Source organism: Eurypyga helias, unplaced genomic scaffold (genome assembly GCF_000690775.1).
Source record: "Eurypyga helias isolate BGI_N326 unplaced genomic scaffold, ASM69077v1 scaffold10009, whole genome shotgun sequence".
Taxonomy (NCBI): Eukaryota; Metazoa; Chordata; class Aves; order Eurypygiformes; family Eurypygidae; genus Eurypyga; species Eurypyga helias.
In genome coordinates, this window is record NW_010270107.1 from 91,895 (window position 1) to 112,044 (window position 20,150).

The 20,150-nt window shown below is 45.3% G+C and overlaps 2 protein-coding genes across 2 annotated transcripts in view; one reads left to right on the forward strand and one right to left on the reverse strand.

Annotated features, from left to right (window-relative positions):
- The window catches only part of ACAP3 (ArfGAP with coiled-coil, ankyrin repeat and PH domains 3), a gene marked incomplete at its 5' end in the record, with an annotated part of 54,011 nt that extends 50,246 nt beyond the window's left edge, over nucleotides 1-3,765 (forward strand). Inside the window, one exon of the mRNA XM_010158321.1 lies at nucleotides 3,659-3,765. Within this exon, the coding sequence (XP_010156623.1) occupies nucleotides 3,659-3,765 (107 nt within the window). The remainder of the gene's footprint in view (nucleotides 1-3,658) is intronic.
- Nucleotides 3,766-7,877: 4,112 nt separating this feature from the next.
- Nucleotides 7,878-18,152, reverse strand: LOC104514590 (amiloride-sensitive sodium channel subunit alpha-like). The gene is made up of 12 exons (XM_010158322.1): nucleotides 17,833-18,152; nucleotides 16,745-16,997; nucleotides 15,037-15,230; nucleotides 13,494-13,597; nucleotides 12,447-12,610; nucleotides 11,795-11,893; nucleotides 11,087-11,204; nucleotides 10,472-10,550; nucleotides 9,772-9,829; nucleotides 8,959-9,014; nucleotides 8,554-8,629; nucleotides 7,878-8,288 (listed from the first exon to the last, which is right to left on the reverse strand). The coding sequence occupies exons 1-12, from the start codon at nucleotides 18,150-18,152 to the stop codon at nucleotides 7,878-7,880; spliced, it is 1,932 nt and encodes a 643-aa protein (XP_010156624.1).
- Between the last annotated feature and the right edge of the window lie 1,998 nt (nucleotides 18,153-20,150).

Consider the following 20,150-nt stretch of genomic DNA (forward strand, 5'->3'; position numbering starts at 1 on the left):
TGACTGTAACTATGGAACCAGATATTCTGTATGTTATTACCTTTGTACAATTTAAAAACTGTTGCTGTGGTGTCTGCCTTTTTTTCCCCCTCCCTTCTCTTCTATTGTCTCTTGAAATACTGTTAATAAAAATCTAGATAAACTACTTCCCTCCTCCTTCTTTGGCTTCATTGATTTATTTAGGGTTTCTTGCTTTGTTGCCTGTATTAAACCATTCTCTTTTAACCTGTTTTCCTTCTCTGCAACCCGCAGCTTGGATTTTATGGCAGTGAATAGATTGGAACGCCACATAAATGCTCTGCATTTTTGTTTGGGTTTCTGTGACGCTGTCTTGTGATAATGTGATTTCAGGGTGCTTTGGAAGAAGGCTGGGGTAAAGGTGACAGGCTCAGGTCACCCCCACCCCACCCATTCATGTTTCTTCAGAGCACCTGAATCAGTTAATGCTTGATATGTTACGAGCTCTGCTGGTGGCTGTCCTCTCCGAGGAGACCTTGCACTAGGTGAAAACACCAGTCTTCCGCCCGTGGAGCACCATTTCCCACATATCACAGCGCAATCCTTCCTCCGTTGGTTTCGCTTGTGCTGTGTGTCTGTGGCAGAAAAATAAAGGAAGAAGAAGAAGAAAAGAAAGACTGGCCTGGCCTCGTGATTTCTGTCATACTTAGCATGGAAAACACATGCAGAAAAACGGAATTGTGCAATAATCTCTGTTTTCCCTTGGAGGGACAAACAGATGCCTATTGATGATTCCAGGTAGGCTCATGACCTCGGTGAAGGAGTTAAATAGGAAGGATACTTTGAAATCAGGAGCATTACGGTCATTTAAGGCGTTTATGGAAGGAGAACTGCATGGTCTCATGGTAAATTTATAAGGACAGAGCTTGGCAAACACGTCGCTCACTCCCCACCCTCTTGCTGACTCCCACTGCCACCCCTTTAGTTTGCTACCTTTGCATTTCCTGGAGACTGTAGTGTCACCCGACCTCCCAGGGATAACTACGCTGAAGGCTGAAATGTGATTACAGAAACCCAGATCTCCAAAAGACTGTTTCTTGTTAATGAGGATTAAATGCTTAAATACCTTGAAAAATCCAGGACTAGTACTTCACCACAACAGTGGGATTCTTGTAATTGGAGTTGCAGCTGAGTGTTGCCAGAGAAGGTATTTTACCGGTGCGCAGGAGGATTAGTGATCTTACTGAACAAGGCTGTACTCTTCGTCTTACCACCATGGTCAGGCTGCTGGCAGAAGGTAATAGCCATTCTCTGTCCCACTGCCCAAGAGTGCCACTTCGACACCATCCCACGGGGGGTCAAAACAAAGCCAGGATCAAAGAGGAGAAGTAGTGGCTGCTGCCTGGTCCCTACACCAGGGCTCAGCTGGTTCAGCACTGGCTTACCCGTTGCTGGCAGGTCTGCTCAGGAGTTCAACACCAGGCTCATTCTGGATAAACCAGATAAACCGTGGAGAGACGAGGCTTTATTGCCCTCAGAAAAGCTACCTGTTTTCTGTGTAGTGCGTAGGCGTGTGAGGGTGTGGAGTTTTTTCTTCTCCCTGAAAGGGAGTACGTTTTATTTAGGGAAGCTGGGGAGGAAAAGGTGGCGGTGGAAACACTAGGAAGCTGGGGTGATGCACATGGAGAATGAGAGGCAGTGTGGGTCATGGGTGGGAGGGGACAGTGGCCTAACGGGCTGCAAAGCAGAAGTCACTGTCACTTTGGGATATAATGCATGGGACAGTGCTGGCAGGGGCAGTGGAAACAGGCTGAGTCCCACCAGTTAAGGAGGGGCTCAAGTGACTATAATCAGGAGTTAACAGGTAGGTCAGGTTGGTTTTGTGGCAGGTACAAAACCATACATTCCTGAGCATTGCTGTGCCTGAAAATCAGCAGATCCTGGTTAAAGCCTGCCTGACAACGAGGTTTACGTTGCATGGGGATAATGATGAAGACTCTCATTCTCAAGACCTTTTGGCCTGGACGCTTTCATACACTGAAAAGAGAGAGTTCTCACACCCCAGTGTGCTCACCCATGAGCTGGGGTAGAAACAGGTACCATGATCGCAGAGGGACCTGTCCTTCGAGCTTGCAGTGAAGGAGCAGCTGGAGGAATGCTTCTTGGAGGCTGCCTCCAAGGTAGGGAGCTCTGCCAGGCGTGAGGGGAAGCTGCAAACCATCTCTGGCCACTCTCAGCCGGCTGGATACACTCAGACTACTCTCTCCAGCCTAGTTTGTGAGGCAAAATGAAGTTACTCTGCATCCTGCTAATGACTTGGCTTTGGGGAACCAGGTTTTTGAGCTTTTCCCTCAGCACTGCACCAATGTTGACAGATCATAGAAGCATTGAATCCTTTTGGTTGGAAAACACGTTTAAGATCATCAAGTCCAACCGTTAACCTGACACTGCCAAGCCCACCACTAAACCAAGTCCCTAAGCACTTTGTCCACATGGCTCTAAAATACCTCCAGGGGTGGTGACTCAACCACCTCCCTGGGCATCCCGATCCAATGCCTGACAGCCCTTTCCATGAAGAAAGTTTTCCTCATATCCAGTCTAAACCTCCTCTGGAACAACTTGAGGCCGTTTCCTCTTGTCCTTGTCCTAGCTGATGTGCCTTGGAGCTATGCAGCTCCTAGCACCGGTGGATCTACCCCCTCAGTGACTCTCCAGGACGTCTTCTGTCAAAGGGCACAGGAGCTCTGTGTGAAAGACTAAAGGTAGCTGCACCCTGTCGTGAATACCTGGGATCTTTCCCTTATCTTTTCCCCTGTGGCTACATGGGTTCATCACCAGGTAAAAATGGGCTCAGCAGACCAGTCCGTGGCAAAATTTGCCCTAGAACATCAAGCAGCAAACGTACAAGCAGAGATATCATCAATGGGATGCGGGTGCCTAATTATCTCTAAAATTGCAGCATAAGTCTGAAACTGTTCCTGCGCCAAAGGAGATTCTGTCATGGAACCACTGCTGGGACACCTGAACCCTTTGCCTTCACCTGTGGTTTGAGCAGGGCCTTGACTCAGCTGTCAGAACTGTTATTATCTGATAATGCCCTTCAACAGGTTGTGGTTTTGTTCCAGTACAGGTGGACTGATGTTGCACCTGCCATAACAACCTCTGAAAAGTCTGGCTGCCAGCAGGGAAGCCAGACAACTGGTGAATCACTTTGTCTCTGCCGCTGGCTGAACGCTGTCTCCAGCGAACCAAACCCCGTGATTCTGACTGCGGGAAGTTCTGCTGTTGCACAGGAGGCACAACGAAAGACCTTTGCATTTCAGAGCGCTCGGCTCTCTCCTTTGGGTGTTAAAAGCATCTCTGCTGTCTCTTAGGCTTTGGAAAAAAGTACCAACAATATTAAAAAGGAGAAATTATCCCAAATCTGATGCAAGAGTCCTGAGAGCATGTTGGCATGTGCAAGCTCATGAATAAGCCTGTTTGTATTAACAAAGATGGAAAGCCCAGACTAACCCCCCTGAGGCCGTGCAAGGCTCAAGAGCTGAGCTCTTTCTCTCACACGTGGAGCCCTCTCCTACACCCAGATGGAAGTCGTGCCTTGCGAGTGAAAATGCACCATGAGCGCCGTGGGTGGGAAATGATCAAAACAAGGCAAAGCAAAAATACTGGGATTAATTCCTCTTCCTGTGTATTTTTGCAGGAGATGCTACCTACCTGGACATCTTCCGGGAGTTCTCTCACATGGCTTCGAACAACCCGGAGAAACTCAAACGGAGGAGCCTACATTTCAGCCACTCCTGCAGATAGCCCCCTCCCTCCCTGTGCCGAGCCCTTCTGCTGGAGGGTCGAGCTCTGGGCTGCCCGAGCTCCGTGAGCGCCGGCGGCAGACACGCCTGAGCAGCTGGAACAGGCAACCTGAGCTCAGCTGCTGGGAAAAAGATGTTCTCGGTTCAGACATGCTTCTGCTAGAAACCTTGCTTTCCCTGGTGCCTGCTTTTGTGCCTGGACCAGGAAGATGGGAGACGGCGTTCCAGGGGTAATTCCAGAATAGGTATGCATTCGGAGTGTAGGCTTAGGTCCCGTGCCTTGCAGTACTTGAATGCGGTTTAAAATGAGTTGAGCTGACGTTTTAGCTCAATATTTCTACACTGCTTTTCCCATTCTCCCTTTCTACATTGCTGTTTCTGGGAAAAATCTCCCTTTCTGGGAAAAATCTCCCTTTCTGGGTGTACGCAAGCACTAGCACTGATGATACTGCAACAGTGCCCGCCCCTAAAATCAGTGCTGCTGTGTAACTCGCCTCTTCCGCTGCCGCTGCCACTGTGTGTTTTGAGACATTTGGTTTCGCAGGGACCGGGAGTACCATACCAGTTCTGCGGAGACACCAGGAGCAGCACTGGAAACAGAACCTAGCTCTTTCCCCCAGGGGCTCCCTATCTCCTGCTAGTCGTGCAGCCACTGTTAGGAGAGTTGTACTCTTCGGTAAGGCACAGCTTTCAGTATTATTTTTCTCAGTTTCATTATTTTATGTCCTAGTTACCAAAAATAATAAAAGGTTATGTGTGGACTATACAGGTATAGGCACCGTGACGTAGCGAAGCGCCTTGTCAGGATGATGTATATAAACTATGACGTGCTGAAATGTAATATATCTTATGGCAGAAGAAATGTATTTTTTTGAAAAGGTGGGAGTGAATAAATCTTACGTGCGAACAGCATCTATGACCTGAGAATAAAGCGAGGATTATTTTTTTTTGTCAATTCACACACATTTCCTCATTCTTGTGATGGTAGATCTTTACAAGCCAGTGAAGATGGTTAGTATGAGAAGGTTCAAAACTCAAAATTGATCTGGCACAGTCTTATGGCTTGAAAAGAGGAAGCTAAATGAACTTTTCTCCAGACACAGGATTCTCACTCTCTGGGTAGTCCTTATGTTTTATCTGATTAAGACATGCTCTAATGTCATTAATGCTATTAATGAAACACACTGGCTACGTGGCAGCTTAATAGACATCTCAGCCCTTCTGACAGGATGTTTCTCCTAAGAGACAAGCCTCCAAACACGTCCCTGAGCAGACAACGGAAGGAGGCTGTCACAGGCTGTCACAGACACAGGGACCCAAGGCGAGATGCTCCGGGGTGAGCGTGGAGCTGCGCGGTGGGATGTGCGCTCCGAGAAGGGGCTGGGCTCCCTGCCCTGAGCTGGGCAGTGGTGCAGGATGATGGCCAGCTGCTCCTTGGGCTGCTGGCAGCGTTCTGGGCACGCTGACAGAAGAGCTTGCCATGCAGCTTGCAGCAGGAAAGGGACTTGAATCAACCTGCTGCGTTTCCAGCTGCTCAGCTTTGATTTCTGTGGCGGCTGCCACAGAAGCTTTCCATCAGGGAAGAACAGGAACCTGGCCGCTGGAGTAGAGAGCTGGGACTCTGGATTTATACCTTGCTATGGCGTTGCTGTGTGATTCTGAGTTATGAAGTGACTCCCATTTGTGCCTCAATGTTTGCCCCACACTGGAAGTGCACAGGTCAGGTGTAAGGAGCTCCAAATAGGACAGATATTTCAGTGATGATATCACAGGCACTGAGGTATGAACCTCATGAAGAGTTTATATGGCTGATTTCCCAACTACAGCAGACTATGGGAATGTTCTGTAATAAAGAGGCAGCTACTAAGCTGAAAATTAGTCCACACCCTCACAGAAGATTGCTCTAAGCTACCTTCAAACTGAATACTTATTACTTATGCTTCGATTAGCTTAGAAACCATTCTTTTATTCTACTAAAGGTGGTACAAGCTGGTGGGAAGTGAATTTTCCCCCTGTCCCTCTCCCATAGTGAACCCCAAACCCTTTTATTCTTCCAGTCTTCTGCCTTCAAACGACCAATAGGCATTCCCTGCCCACTCGCATACCACACTGCCAAAGCATCTCCCTCCTGGCTTGCAACACCCCTTGCTCTTCTGGGTCTGCACATGTGCAGAGCGAAGCACACACCCCTGCTAACAGATCCCTGTCCTGCATTGCCACATCCCTCTGAATCCAAATCTGACCACGAGACAAGGCATTGCCACTTGATCCTTGATCCTGCACTCCTCTGTCCCCAGACTGGCCCCTCCTAGAAATGACATTTAGTGATGCAGAATTCTGCAGTCGTTTTTTTGTGTGTGCACTGGGGTCAGTATAAGGATTCTTTCATCAAATTCCTTTCAGCTAACCTTTAGCCTTCCCATTTAGTCCCAGTGGTAACAAGCCTGGGAGTCCTGAGAGGGTCTTTCTTTTGAGAGTGAAGTGTATGTCCGTGCAGACGTACAGGCGTGTGTGTACCTAAGGCATTGTAATCCCTCAGTTCCCGCTTGAGTTCTGCATTCCCAGCACATGCCCAGATGTTCTGCGCAGAAGTCTAGCGCCTTTTCTCTCCTTCTTGTCCTTAGTGGTTTTTATTCTTCGTGGTGTCCTTTCTCAGCAGGGTCCCTCAGACTACAGTATTGCATAAAATCACTCTTGCAGGTGGGCGGAGAAGTGGTATTTCCCAGTGCAAAGGAAAATTTCTCTTTTTCCCAGAGAAAAGCCTCAAGCACCCTCTGCGATGGAGCCCACATGATCCTGTTCATTGTAACCCGGCTGGTGTATGGCAGCCCAATTCATCTGGGCTCGGTGTACCCCGCTCTAGGAGCAGGGACAGGCCTTCAGATCCCTTGGGAAGTGCTGCAGGGAGGATGTCCAGGCTGTTAAAAGATTCTCAAGCAAAAAAAAAGTGAGACTTTCAGAAGTGTTTGGCTTCCAATGATGTCAGCCAGCAGCGAACTGAGGGCTGCGAGGAACCCACCTCTGTGTCTGGAACCAAACCTCATTTCAAGGTTTGGCCCTGGGCATTTAGGCTTCCGCAGGTAAGCTCTGGGCATTTCGAGTAAGACTTTTCCAGAGCCAGCATTTAGAAGTAACAATTAGGCAGTAACAAAGCCAGATATGGGTCAAAGGCTAAACAAAGTCAAACTAATCCCCAGCAATAGTCTGTATTCAGAGCATTTTATTATTTAAAAAAGGTTACAAAACAAAGCTCATTGGTTTCTTGTCAATTCTTGTTTTCTACAGAAAGTCATAAACACGATTATGAGTAAAATGCTCCTGTGCAAACATCATCATCAAAAATAAATGTGTTATGTTATGTACACATAAATTACTGTCAAATATTAACATTAAACCATTTATAAACGGACTGCAACAAAAACGCAGCATTGTTTTAATTTTCCAAACAAATCAGATGCTTCACCTATGACACAGAAAAGTTATCAACCCCATTTCTTCTCTTAATTTTCTTCTGAGATAGTGGGTCTCATTTGAAATAATCTGGGTTAAGTCTAAAAGCATCTCAGCAGCAGCATTCTGTGCCTTGTCCTCAAAACACGACAGCACTAGGTTAAGGACGGAGAGGTGTCTCAGGAGCAAAGCTGGAATCAGAGCCACCTCCTGTTACATGCTCTGTCATCCTCCAGCCAACGCTGGCTGATGGGAGCACACACTCAGCCTCCATTGGGAGTTTTCCCACTAACAGCCCGGCTAACTTTTCTCTGGAGCGCATTTGTGAAATGTAGATGGGCCTGTCTGAAGCCACAGGCTGGTTTCCTCACAAGGGTTTGGAAGTTAAAAGCTATGAACAGGCTTTTATGAGGACTCGACACGGTCCCAGGGAGTAGTACAGTCCTCCCCTCCCCAGAGACTCATTAGCAACGGAAGATCATTGCACGATGCCTGAATCCAGGACACACGGGTGGCTTAATAATGAACTTGTAACAGCTGGAGGAGGATGGTCAAGCTCAGCAGTGCGGTTTTTAGGTGCTCACAGGCTGCGGATCCAGAACATTTCTGCTTGCAACCTTTCTGACAGCACCTGAACACGCCTCTGTGCACACAAACACAGCCTTAGCTACGAAGTTCCCCTTCCAAAGAGCTGTCCTTCGTGTGTCTAAATCCATTAAGCACCACATCTGGGCAAAGCTCTGGCATTTCCACCTTGCTGGAGAGTGGGTGAAGATGCAGCCCACTGTTCTCCATGGCAATAGTCACTCCAGAAGGGTGAGTATGAACAGAATCATCACCTTTTCCAGCTGTTTCTTGCACAACTCGGTAGTTTTCTAGGCTCAGGCTCACACTGGGGATGGTAGGAGTGTGAGCTACTTTCAATGTCTTCTTGGACCTGAACCTTTGGTAGCAGAAGAGGAGAGACAAGACCAGTGTATCTATAAGCAGCTCAAACATTTCAACTACAGACAACACTGAGGATCCAAACCAGAGACTCCATTGGCTTCCCATGCTGGACAGCAGCAGATTCTCCTGTGGAGACAACCAAAGGGTTGTGTTTATCAAACACAGCAGAGCTCTGGGAACGCGGAATTATTGCACATTGCCAGCAGGTCAGTTAGCTACTTGCCATGTGGGCAGTAAATTTGTCTGACCATGTAAAATGTGAAATTTTCAAGCCTTTTCCTTAAGAAGAATAATCCCATCCCATCTTGGGGGCTGTAAACAATCCTCCAACCACTCAGAGCACATCATAACTAATGACAGGTAACTTTTGAGACCATGTAGTGCAACCTACTGAGAGTAAAGGAGACTCGTTCACAGACTGGTAGTTCAGTTGCTGGTAGAAGATTGTCACCTTGGCAATATCCTTCCTGTGTTGGAGAAAGGGAGCAGTTAGCAAGAGTGGGATGTCATTCGCTGGGTGGAAGGCACTGCTGGCATTCCGGTCTCGATTTCACATGCTGACTGCTAGGCAAGAGGGTTCACCACTCAAGCTTTCTTCTTGGGGGTGTTTAACATGAGCTTGGAAAAGGGTTACGGAAGTGACCATCTTACAGTGTTGTGGGGAAAGCTGGGAAGTGTATCGGGTGACCCTGTACCTTCTTCTCTTGTCCTCCTTTTCCAGCCTAACACCTACAAATTCTGCAGGGCTGACGGGTTAACCCATTGCTTTAACGAGCACCTTCTTGCAGTGACTTACCTGTTGCTGGTAGAGTTATATCCATTCTGATGCCTTAGAGCTTGGCGGACCCAGTCCTGCAGCAGAGTACACGTATGTTACTGGTCTTCTGGGTTTCGGTACGTTTAATATTTTGTAAATGCAGATTTCATAAGCAATAAAATGGCTATTGCAAATAATAAAAAAGGATGTAGTTGATCGGTTTATGACATATAGTGATAGTTATATTTGCCAGAATAGTAAGGAAATACACACTGATATTTTAGGTTTGAATAGTTCTGGTTCTTAAACTCTGCCTTTAATGACAAACCCACTGAATAATTTCCTCTTTTAAAATGTATTGGTTATATTTACATCCATTTATCGCCTGTTTGACATGAATTAATTACCTGGTCATGCAGCCTGAATGCTGATTTAACATTAGAATGTGAGAAATGGCAAGAGGTCATCTACTGACTCACAGAGTTTCCATTGCAGCCCTGCAGCACCTCACAAACAGTAACAAGTGAGTTGTTACACCACAACACGCACTGGAAGCAGAAAGTCATTAACACCGTTTTGTAGGTGGGAAATAAGGCAGTGAGGTGACTTGCTTAAGGTCACGAGGAGGTTTGGATTAGAACTGGAATTGAATGTTCCTCTCTAGCATTTTATTCTGGCACCTTAACTACAAGGTCATTCCCTTGCGCCCAGGTTTTGGATCAGTTTGCTTTAATTGCCACTTCCGTTGCTGCTGCTGCCTAATTCATTGTTTTTGCCCTAAACTTTAATGTTCCAACAGCCACAGTAAATACAGTGTCCCCTCTAAACATAGCAGTTGTCTGTATGGACTACCTGAGATTTTGCGGATGGCCATTTAGCTGTCCCAGCAGACACCTTGTACAGTGATTCCCTGATAAGATAAAAATGGAGATTATGATCACTATGACACTTGGCATTTAAAAGTCAATACATGGAGGAGTTTAACAATGCTAGCTACTTTCCCAAAGCAGAAGTTCTGGGCGCAGCTCTTGAGAACTTCGGAAAAAGCTTTGTAAGTCAGCTTAGACAATAAAACCAGAGCTTGCCTGAAAGCTCTTCAGGTCAGGAGGAACACTGAAATGGTTTCAAAATCCCGACAACTGTACTTTGATGTATTCAAACCCAAAATATTTAATATTTTGCTTTGAAATAATAACTTTCCATTTTGAAATTCACCGACAATTTAAAAAATGTGAACCAAGAAAAGTAATACAGATTGAAAAATGACACAGACAATTTGGTTTGGGTTTGATAAAAAATTTCAGTGTGATTAAAACATTTTCCCTTCTTTGCTGTCATGCACACACAAAGTTCTTAATTTCTGTAATGCTGTCATCTTTTTCCTTCCTCAGTACTGAGGTTCAAACATCAAACCGAAATCTCTGGTTCAGAATAGGACAAAATTCAGTCAGCCAGTTGGTCCATAAATTTTTCCACTCAGTTGCCTACATTTCCCCTGGTGTAGTTTTCCTTTGCGAACTGGAATTTATTGTGCTCTACGTTTGTGACCTACCGGCAAGGCTTGGGGCACTGGTCAAAACAATTCAGGTGATGATTTCTGAGCCTCTGGTACAGCTGGTAAAAGCAGTGACCTGGTGAAAGAAATGGGAAGAACACATTCAGGAAATGGAAAGCTACCAAATGAAAGACTACCAAAGCCTCTGCCTGCACTTGGCCTTCCCAAGCATCAAGCATGTAGCACTTTCTCACAGAGACCTGGTTTTTCCTCACTCTCACTTTGGAATGGGGCCCGATGGCCAAGCTAATCACCTGTAAGGATTTGCGGAGGATAGGCCAACCAGAAAACCAAGAGAATTTATCCCAAGGTTTGTCTTACACCAGCACAGCCACTGATATTGGTAACAAGAAAGAGCTTGGCTCTGTATTAATGTCCTTCATAAAGGGATGCTTAATAGCATCAAGGTCTTTCATGACCTAACTTGGTATCCATGCAAAACCATGGAAAGGTGTCTGCCACCTGGCTGGATTCAGTGACGTGAGGGAATAGTTTAAGCAGGAAATCAGCACAAAGTAGAAGGGCAGCAATCTAAGGAGTCGTGTAACCTGTGACTGGTGTAGGAAGGTGTTCCCTTCCAGCAAGGACAAGACAGGAGCCTTTCGCTCTTACCCCACGCAGGCTGCTTGTTGTAGTTACAGTATTCAGCACCGGGAGGCAGCGGGTAGTAGTAATATCCACAGCCACATTTTCGAACCATTATGTGCTGGAAGCAGGAGTGCAAACAAGCCTGGAAAATAAAGAAGGCATGAAAGATTGAATAAGCCAGAAATTCTCAAGTGCCCAAACCTTCAGTCTGCAGCACGCAACTGCTAGGAGACAACGTACAGATTCTGCTGCTGCAAAGAGACACCAGCCACAAGAAGTGTGACGATGCAAAGATTTTCACTTTTCATTCCTTGGTTTTACCTCTGAAAACAATATTGAACTCAGTGAGATAGAATTTTCCCCAGCTCCAGCAACACCCCAGTTAAACAGCCCAAGCATCTAGAGCCAGGGGCAAGTACTTACAAAAGTGAAGGCCCAAGAATGTCATACTAGAACAGTCCGGCTGTCTACTGGCTCACTGTCTATCTCCCTTGTGTTACCAGGAGGGAAGAGCCCCAGTGTCTGTGACAGAGCATGCCCCACTCAGTAAAACACATTCCAAGTTGTAACACCCTGTTTGAGAGCTGCTTTTCAGAAGGGCATGAATCACACTGTTATCTCCAGCAATGAACGTGCTGATTTGTAAAAGCTCTCTGCAGAGTGAGGTATGACTTGTTTGCTATTCATCCACTCCGAACAAGCTGGGACCTCAGCCAGCCACTCTGACGATACCTGCAGGGTGTAGGAGTTGTTGTACAGGAGTTTAACGTTCACATCATTCCCATTAGTCGTGCATTTCCCATAATTGCCACCCAGGCGATTCACTTCATCCTGTGGACACAGAAAAGAGGCCTGAGTGATTAGGAGCTTTAATCGGGCCCAGCCATCACCATCTAAACGTAACTGGATGAGCATCACAAAGGACGGGAAGTGTAGTACTACATGAAGCTATACCTGGCTAATAAAACATACATAGCAACAGGGTACAGGTAGGAGGCCACATGGTCAGTCCCTGGTTCAGCTGACAAGCAGTAACTGATCATGTCAAAATAATGAAATAATTTCTGAATGTTTGTTCTCACCCTAATGTATATGTGTAGCCCGCTGTGTAGAGCTGGAACAAGATCTAAGAGGTGTAAGAGCCTCAGTGTAAAACAAACCAGGCCCCAGTGTACTGAGGACCAAAAGGCCACTTGCACCTCTGGAACAGTTTTGTTTTACAGGTGGGAACCCAAGCGCAGTGAAGAGAGAAAAGGGGCTTGCACACATGTACATGCAGAGTGAAGAAGTCAGGTCTGTGTATGAGTCAGTCACAGTGTTCAGCTCCTCACAGCTTTCTGCAATCAGAAGGCAAAGAAACAATGCTCTTGAGCAAGTGACCAACCTGCTGAATGCCTATGGTAGTTGCAATGCCTGGTCTGATGTCAAAGCCTTCATGCTCGAGGAATGGTGTCTGATTGTGGTTGTGTATCATCACTTTCACACCTGCTACAGTAGACAAGAGTGGGATGTGATCCTTCTGCTCTGCTTTCAGGATAAGGGAAAGTCCTGTCAACCAAATAAAAGCGAAGCATATAACAACTTATTTTGGGCCAAAATAGGAACACCACCATATCATGAATTTTCGGCACTGATCAAATTGGTGTCTTAGAATCATAGAATCACAGGATGGTTTGGGTTGGAAGGGCCCTTAAAGATTATCTAGTTCCAACCCCCTGCCATGGGCAGGGACACCTTCCACTAGAACAGGTTGCTCCAAGCCTCATCCAGCCTGGCCTTGGACACTTCCAGGGATGGGGCATCCACAGCTTCTCTGGGCACCCTGTCCCAGTGCCTCCTCACCCTCTCTGGGAAGAATTCCTTCCTAATATCTAATCTAACCCCCCCCCCCTTTCAATTTAAACCCGTTACCCCTTGTCCTGTCACTACAGGCTCTTGTAAAAAGTCCCCCCCAGCTTCCTTGTAGCCCCTTCAGGTACTGGAAGGAGCTATAAGGTCTCCCCGGAGCCTTCCCTTCTCCAGGCTGAACATGCCCAATTCTTGCAGCCTTTCATCATAGAAGACGTGCTCCAGCCCTCTGATCATCTTCCTGGCCTGCCTCTGAACTTGCTCCAACAAGAATAGCCGTTCTTTTTCCTTAGAGACCCAGTGAGTGGTCATGTAACAACTATACTGGTCTGTTCCAAAACAGTAATAATATTCTGCTTGAAAACCACAATAATATTCTGCTTGCTGTAAGTTAAGATATGGCTATTATGGCTATCACATACATGTGGCTAGTGAAGCAAGCAAATACAGCATATAATTTGTGCCACCAGACTAGAAGAGAGGGTTATATGTCATCAAGTCACGTACAGAAGATATATATTTAATCCGTAGCCAAATTAGATTAGCTTTAGCTTTTCTTTACACCCTTTGCCAAATAACATACCGTAAGGAATTCCTGGTTTTGTAGCTGTCCAAAAAGGGTCTGTTCCCTTGCTGTTAAAAGTATAGCAGCTTCCAAAGACTGGGTGGTGAAAGTGAACGTAGTCACTGAAATAAAGAAAGATTTTGATGGGTTTTAATTATGAATGTAGCAATACCTTTACCTCTGTTTATACTTTGTGTGTGTATACAGCAGTGCTTATGGGGAAGAGTTGTTAACCCACAGGAGATAAGGGAAAAATCAGTTGCACAGGGATTCACTGCTCACCCAAGGTTACAGCCAGAGTGGCAAACACAAGAGTCAAATTCAGTGTTCTGACTTGCCCTTCCTTCCACCAAGTAGACTATATTTTTCCCTGCTAGTTCCAACAATCTGGCAGGTTGAAGTTTTGTGCTCTAATTAATAGGAGAAGCATCATTTCTGTGCTCTAATCAATAGGAGAAATAGATTTACTCTTTCCTTGTTTTCTTAAAATTATACCATTTATTATGGTCACACTGAACTTCCCTGGACGAGTCAGCCTCCACATTTCACCAGTTTATACAAGTTCTTAAGAAGAGTTGGATGAACACACATACAAAAGTGACGATGCTCACCAACAAGGGCACAGCTGAAGATGTATTACATGAAAGCATCAGAAACACTAAGTGCAGAAGAATGTAAGAGTCAACTGCCTCCAGAAAAGATAAGGCAAGACCTTATCTTGTAAAATTATCTACAACAAACTTTGTAGACCCCTCTCCTCTTTGCTGGATGTGCTCAGAAAAGTGCTTCTGCTTATTCTGTGTCATAGATGAGTGTCAACTTGTTCAAGTGATTGACTGAAAAGAAGTAGGCCAGCCAATAGCTGATGTGCACCTGAAGCACAGCGTTGTCTTGTGTGGTGTATGTCAGCTGTATTTGGAATAGCTTCCAACAGTGGAGACGGTAGGCATGCAGGAAAAATAAGGTGCCTTCTTTTGCCTTTAGCATGTGCAGCAGGCTCACTTCTTTGCCTCTACAGACAAAAGGGTGCAGAAAGACCATCTGACCCTTTTGGCATTAACAGAGTCCTCTTGGCATAATAGTTGAGAACAATCTGTGTACTCAGGGGCCAAGTGCTACAGTAGAGTCATGAGAGCCTTCTTCCTCTTCTCTCCCCACTTTTCATTGCTACAGCAATGTTTCCTCCATTGGAAATCTGGGGATTCCTGCTCCTATCCTCCCATGCAGACAGACATTCATCATTTACCATTCAACAATCTATTGCATCTTTGTACCAGCCAGGGTTCAATTCCTGATGAATTTCTCTTAGCTTCTTTGACACCCTAAGACACTAACTCACAGCCATAGAGGTACGTCATGGCAGAATGCTGATTTCTAGGTTCCTATCCCCATGCTCTGATCATGAAAGACTCTTCTTTCTTTCAGTCATGTCTCCAGCAAGAGCTAAGCCTGGCAGAATGTCACCAGGTGCAGTGCCTGCACTGCCTGAAAGCGTAGGCTCAGTCTCACAAGTCCTTGAGTTCTGCTGAAATCACAATCAGCATCTCACGAAGTGACATACCTGGGTCTGCAGGGCTCCCCATCATACTGACAGGAGTAGACCATATCTTCTATTTGCTCCTCATGATCAGAAATGTTGATTATAACTGGTAGCTGGGACATGATATTCATGTAGTGAAACCTGTACCATTCAAGAATTGCATCCATCCCAGATGCATAGGTCTTGTAGAAGCAATTCCCACCTGTGGCATTGCACTGGAAGAAGAGAGGGAGCCATTCAGCACAGCCAGGACATGACAGCCTACGGGTAACAGAGATCAGGGGGTACAGGCCATACTAGATACAGGGACAAGGGGAACCTTTATTTTTCCAGGAAAGGAAGTCTTTGACCATTTTAGTTATCACAGAGTCATGAAATGGCAGAGGTTGGAAGGGAAATCTGGAGGTCATCTTGTTACGTGCTAAGCACCTTCTGTCCTTGAAGCTGAATTAAATGTGCTACTTCACCTCAGGGGAATGAGTGCAAGGCAAAAAAGGCAGGAGAAGCGAGCAGACAAGCAAGCTCAGGTACCTTGGGAGAAGGAAGGACAGGGCTGGTGGGAATTCTCTACAACCCATGAATCATGAACCAAGTCCTGAGACGCTTTCTTTGTTCTTACTCAGGCCTTAGACAGGTGAACACCCACAGATTCTGGTGAAAGTGTGCTGATGAAGGACTTCAGGATAGGGCAGGATGATAATAATCAAGACAAAAATTCCTGGCCTGTCAAGCCAGAGAAATCTCTCTCATAGCTTCTGCTCTTAACTCTGTGCTAACCCTCCTTTTTTATATGAAGAATCTGAATCATTGGCATTATTCTCCAAAGTCACAGGTACACATTTGTCGTATTCACCCTCTTGATTTGTTATTGCTATCTTTTGTTTTATCTGCAACACTTCTAGTGCCCTCACTACCACAGCATTTAGACACTGAGGGAATCCTCACGTTATTTCTGTCATTTCCAGGCTCACCTGCTAAGTGTAGACGTGTTGTGTATTTTTAGACAGGGGTACAGTGATTCCCACAGCCCACTGCTGCCATTCTCCACTGAATTTGTCACTACCAGGACTTTGCAGGTGGGTGGGCTCTCTGAGACCATTGATGTTGCTGTTGTTTCACTTGATTCATGGTTTTTCATGATTCATGGGTTGTAGAGAATGCCCACCAACCTGTCCTTCCTTCTCCCAAGGAACCTGGACATCAGCATAAACTATTAGAAGCAGAGACGGATGGTCCTGAAACATCCCCCAAGCTATCATTACACAGAGCTGAAACTATCTATTTTTTCCTTCTTTTTTTTTGAATGCACCTTGTGAGATCTTTGTCAAGGCTCTGAGTGCACTGATAAGCTTAAGGGCCCTGACTAGTCTCACCTGGCGTCTCTACACCCACTCCCTACCCTCATTTAAGCTCAGCTCGGGGCCCTTTGCCCCTCTTGGGGCTGTGCTGTAGTGTTGCTACTTTCCAGCTAGGCTGCCGCTGTGCTCCTGCCTCACCGTGTACCCTGTCAATCTATCTTCATGGCCTGGGCTTGGACCTGTCATTGCCATGAACTTGCCTGATGAACTGGACTCTTGGTTGGACCTGGTCCCCATCTGTGAGCTTTCCAGGCTCGCTTGCTCAGGTACTGTGGGATGGGCCCCTGTCCTGCCCCTCTGTCCCCGTCCCTTAGAAAGCAGCCAGACCTCGCTGTAGCCGGGTTAAATTCCCAAAGAGGGCAGATGCTTACCAGCCTGAAGCCCACGCTGGAGTGCTTCTTCCCTGACCTGTTATTGTGGTCAGACATTCTCAAGAGTGAGAAGTTTTGGCTCAGCTTGAAGTTAGACCTGCTGAGATTTCCCATGCTTGACAGGTCTTTTACGTGGATGTTTTTCTCATTCGTGTGTGATAACCTGGCTGATGTTTTGATGCCGTACAAAAAGGCAATAGATTCCTCTGCCATGTGATCCAGTTGAACCAAATGCTTGCTAACCAGTTCAAATCTGCAAGGAACAGAAATATGAGCTATTTGTGAAGAGTCACCTTTCCACTAGACAAAGGCACTTTATTTTATGTACCCTCAGAGTATCTATGGAAAGGACAGTCTCCTGGTCTCTGCAGGCCTTGATGTCTATGTGAGAAAAGCCAGCATTTACAGTGCCTATGCTTTGCATAACGAGCTTCAATAACTTATCAAGAGCTCCAGTAGCTGAATTTCCAGTTGCTGCATCCTCCACTGAAAACTTTAGAACTTGCAGCTGTGCGACACCAGCTGCACAAACTGGCCTTCCTGTCACCCAATTAGATAATTATTCTGAGGAAATTACATAATTCCTTTACTATGTAATTAACAACATCTCAGTAAGTTGCCACTACTGTGTGAGCCTTGTTTGACAAGCAGAGCCACACGGACTTCCACAAAAATATTGTTTCCTTAAAACCATTCTACGGTACAAAACCCCAAGTGGAATCTGCTGTAGCAGGCATCACTCCAGAGATGGGCAATTTACTTATGAATGAATACACACAGTAGCCATGTTTTTCAGGGAAAGACTGTTTTTATCAGAGCACAAAATCGCTTAGCAGCTCAAACCAAGTCACAAGGCAGAGTTCCCTCTATCCTGACTCAGTGCATGAAATAAACTGCTACATGCTGTTGCACAATTCCCAACAAGATCCTATCTTAAAACTAGTTTGGAAATAGCAATAGTCCCTTTCCTCCTCTGTAAGGCACCTCCCTCCACCTTCAGCCTGCTCTAGGTTGCAGTCATGAGGTTGCTGACCCTTTCTGAACCCTTGCGACTGTAAAACCATGACTACGGCCAAAGCACAGGTTACCTGTATGGGTCCAGGTTGCAGATGGTAATTGCTGGAAACATCTTGGGCTCTGAATGCATTGACATGGTCAGGACAACAGGGTAGGCCCAGTACTGGCTGAACATAAGTGCAAATTGCCAGTATAACATGCCAAAGCTGGCAAGTAAAAGCAGAGTCCAAAAAGCTGTTTTCATCCTATTGCTGTCTGAGCATACAAGGCGGATGGTGCCATGGATCGTGGTGTTCTTACAGAAGAATTCAAACATATCCTTGAAGGAATCATAAAACTCAATCAAGCCTTCTTTCTTCTCCTCTTCTTCTCTTGCCGCTTCTTGCTCCATCCTCTAAGTCTGTTTCAGTTCAATAAAGAAGAAAAAGTGTTATTAGCTGGTTAGAAAAAACATGGCCAATCCATGGACTCTGTCAAACAAGGCGGGAATGAGTTTGTTATTAGCGGAAGCTGAAAATAACTGTGAGCTGAGACTCATCTGCCTTTCCAGAGTTTGGACACCAGGAAATAGCAAAGAGGTCAGACGTTCTGCATACTGCTGCTGAAGTCACTTGAGGCATTCTACCGCGCTTAACCATGACTTCTCTGTTAGTACGGGCACGCAGAGTTAAAGTGACTAATACACAAGCCGCTGAGAAGTCTGCAGCCAAAGGGCTGTGCAGTTTTCTTCTTTCGAAGAACACTAACGACCAACATCTAATTCTGAAACTGTTGCTATGCGTTAATACAGATCTGTAACCAGCTCATTACTGTGAGTATATTGCTAGTGAGACATGCTGGCCTATAGGCCTGCAACAAACAATACAACTCCATCCTTATGGCAAGGAATCAGGATAAATCCAACTTCCATGTGAACGAAAGGGAAAAATTAGTATATGGTTTTAATTTTTGCTGTATGATCTCTTACTCTGCAGAATGGGGGTAAACAGGATTAATTTCTGCTATCCCTGAAATAAAGCCACTTCCAAGATGAAATACAGCAGCTATTTCATAGCTCAGATGAGCAGAATCAAGTATTGAGGAAAGGAAGTGGAGAAAAACACCACCTCAACTGAAACCACGGAGGGGATTAACCAAATTAGTATGTGGTTAAAGCACTGCAGACACTACTTAAAATGAAATGCTCTTGGCTTGTTTCTGAAGACCACAGAAATATTATTTACTGCTATTAACTGGTATTTTACCACTTATCTCTTACATAGGTAGTTTCTTCTAGAGATGTAAAAATCTTCTCCTTTTCTCTATTTTACAGAAGTCAAAGGAAGTACAGAAACTGAAAATCACCCTAGAAGAGTGGCATAACTGGAATTCAGAATCCATATCTCTTTTTGTCACAGTAAGTAAAACATCTACTACACCTCTGTAGGTAACATCAAGCTTTATGCTGATGAAAGTGTGAACGCTATTTATGCTTATATGTCACAGCCAGCACAGACCGAGGACACCTTCCTAGGTTTTAGTATCGGTTTGGGACATTGGATTAATGTTGACTTACTTCCACTTACTGAATGTGACATCAAGTCCTGTAATATGTGATTTTCCAACATTACAGCACTCTGAATCACCCCACCTATTATGCTATTAACAGGAGTTTACTGAGTACAACACTTCAGTCCAAACAAGAATTTTATAAATACAGTAATAGAGCTTGAAGACAACACAAGGAGCACACAAGTACCTAAAGAATTGTTGCAAGTGGGCTATGTGATAATGAAATGTCAGGTCCTTTACGGAGTTATGGGCCTCGAAGCATTTGACGATGGCTCAGTCTGAAGTGGTGCCCGTGAGGTTACACAGCTCAGCTGATACACACTAGTGCCGTGACCTGCTGTGTCTTCATCCTCAACTAGACCTCTTCATTTTAAAACATGGCTTTCAAAGGTCCTTGGAGCAGGACAGTTCATATGAAATGATATTTTAGAGTTACAGGCTGCTAATACAGTCTTTTCTGTTCACCTATTCATGACAGAAAGATTAGGAACGATCCTTAAACAGTGAACAGCACTCCGAAAGCTGTATACCAGATTAGCTTTAAAATAGCCCACAAAAGGGTATCATCTGACAAGGAAACCCAGTTTATCACAAGTTATTTTCCCCAAAGACCATAACACATACCAGGTTTGTATTTTCTAAGATAGTGTTTATAACACACTATTAATTCAGAGGCACGTGCACCTCCTCTATACTTTTATAATTAAACATGACAAATGATTTTATAAATTCCTTAGATATACTTGCCACTGAACAAGTACAGGAAGCCCAAGCAAAGTGAAATATTAAGAAAAGGGCATGAATAATTAAAAGAAAACATATGTGATAAAAATTTGAA

Excerpts from the sequence above, each read along its gene's own strand:
- LOC104514590 (XM_010158322.1), bottom strand. The coding sequence starts at position 18,152 with ATGGAGCAAGAAGCGGCAAGAGAAGAAGAGGAGAAGAAAGAAGGCTTG. Across the intron at positions 16,998-17,832 it reads TGCAACCTGGACCCATACAG|ATTTGAACTGGTTAGCAAGC; the intron begins GTAACCTGTGCT and ends TGTTCCTTGCAG. Across the intron at positions 8,630-8,958 it reads TATAACTCTACCAGCAACAG|GAAGGATATTGCCAAGGTGA; the intron begins GTAAGTCACTGC and ends TCTCCAACACAG.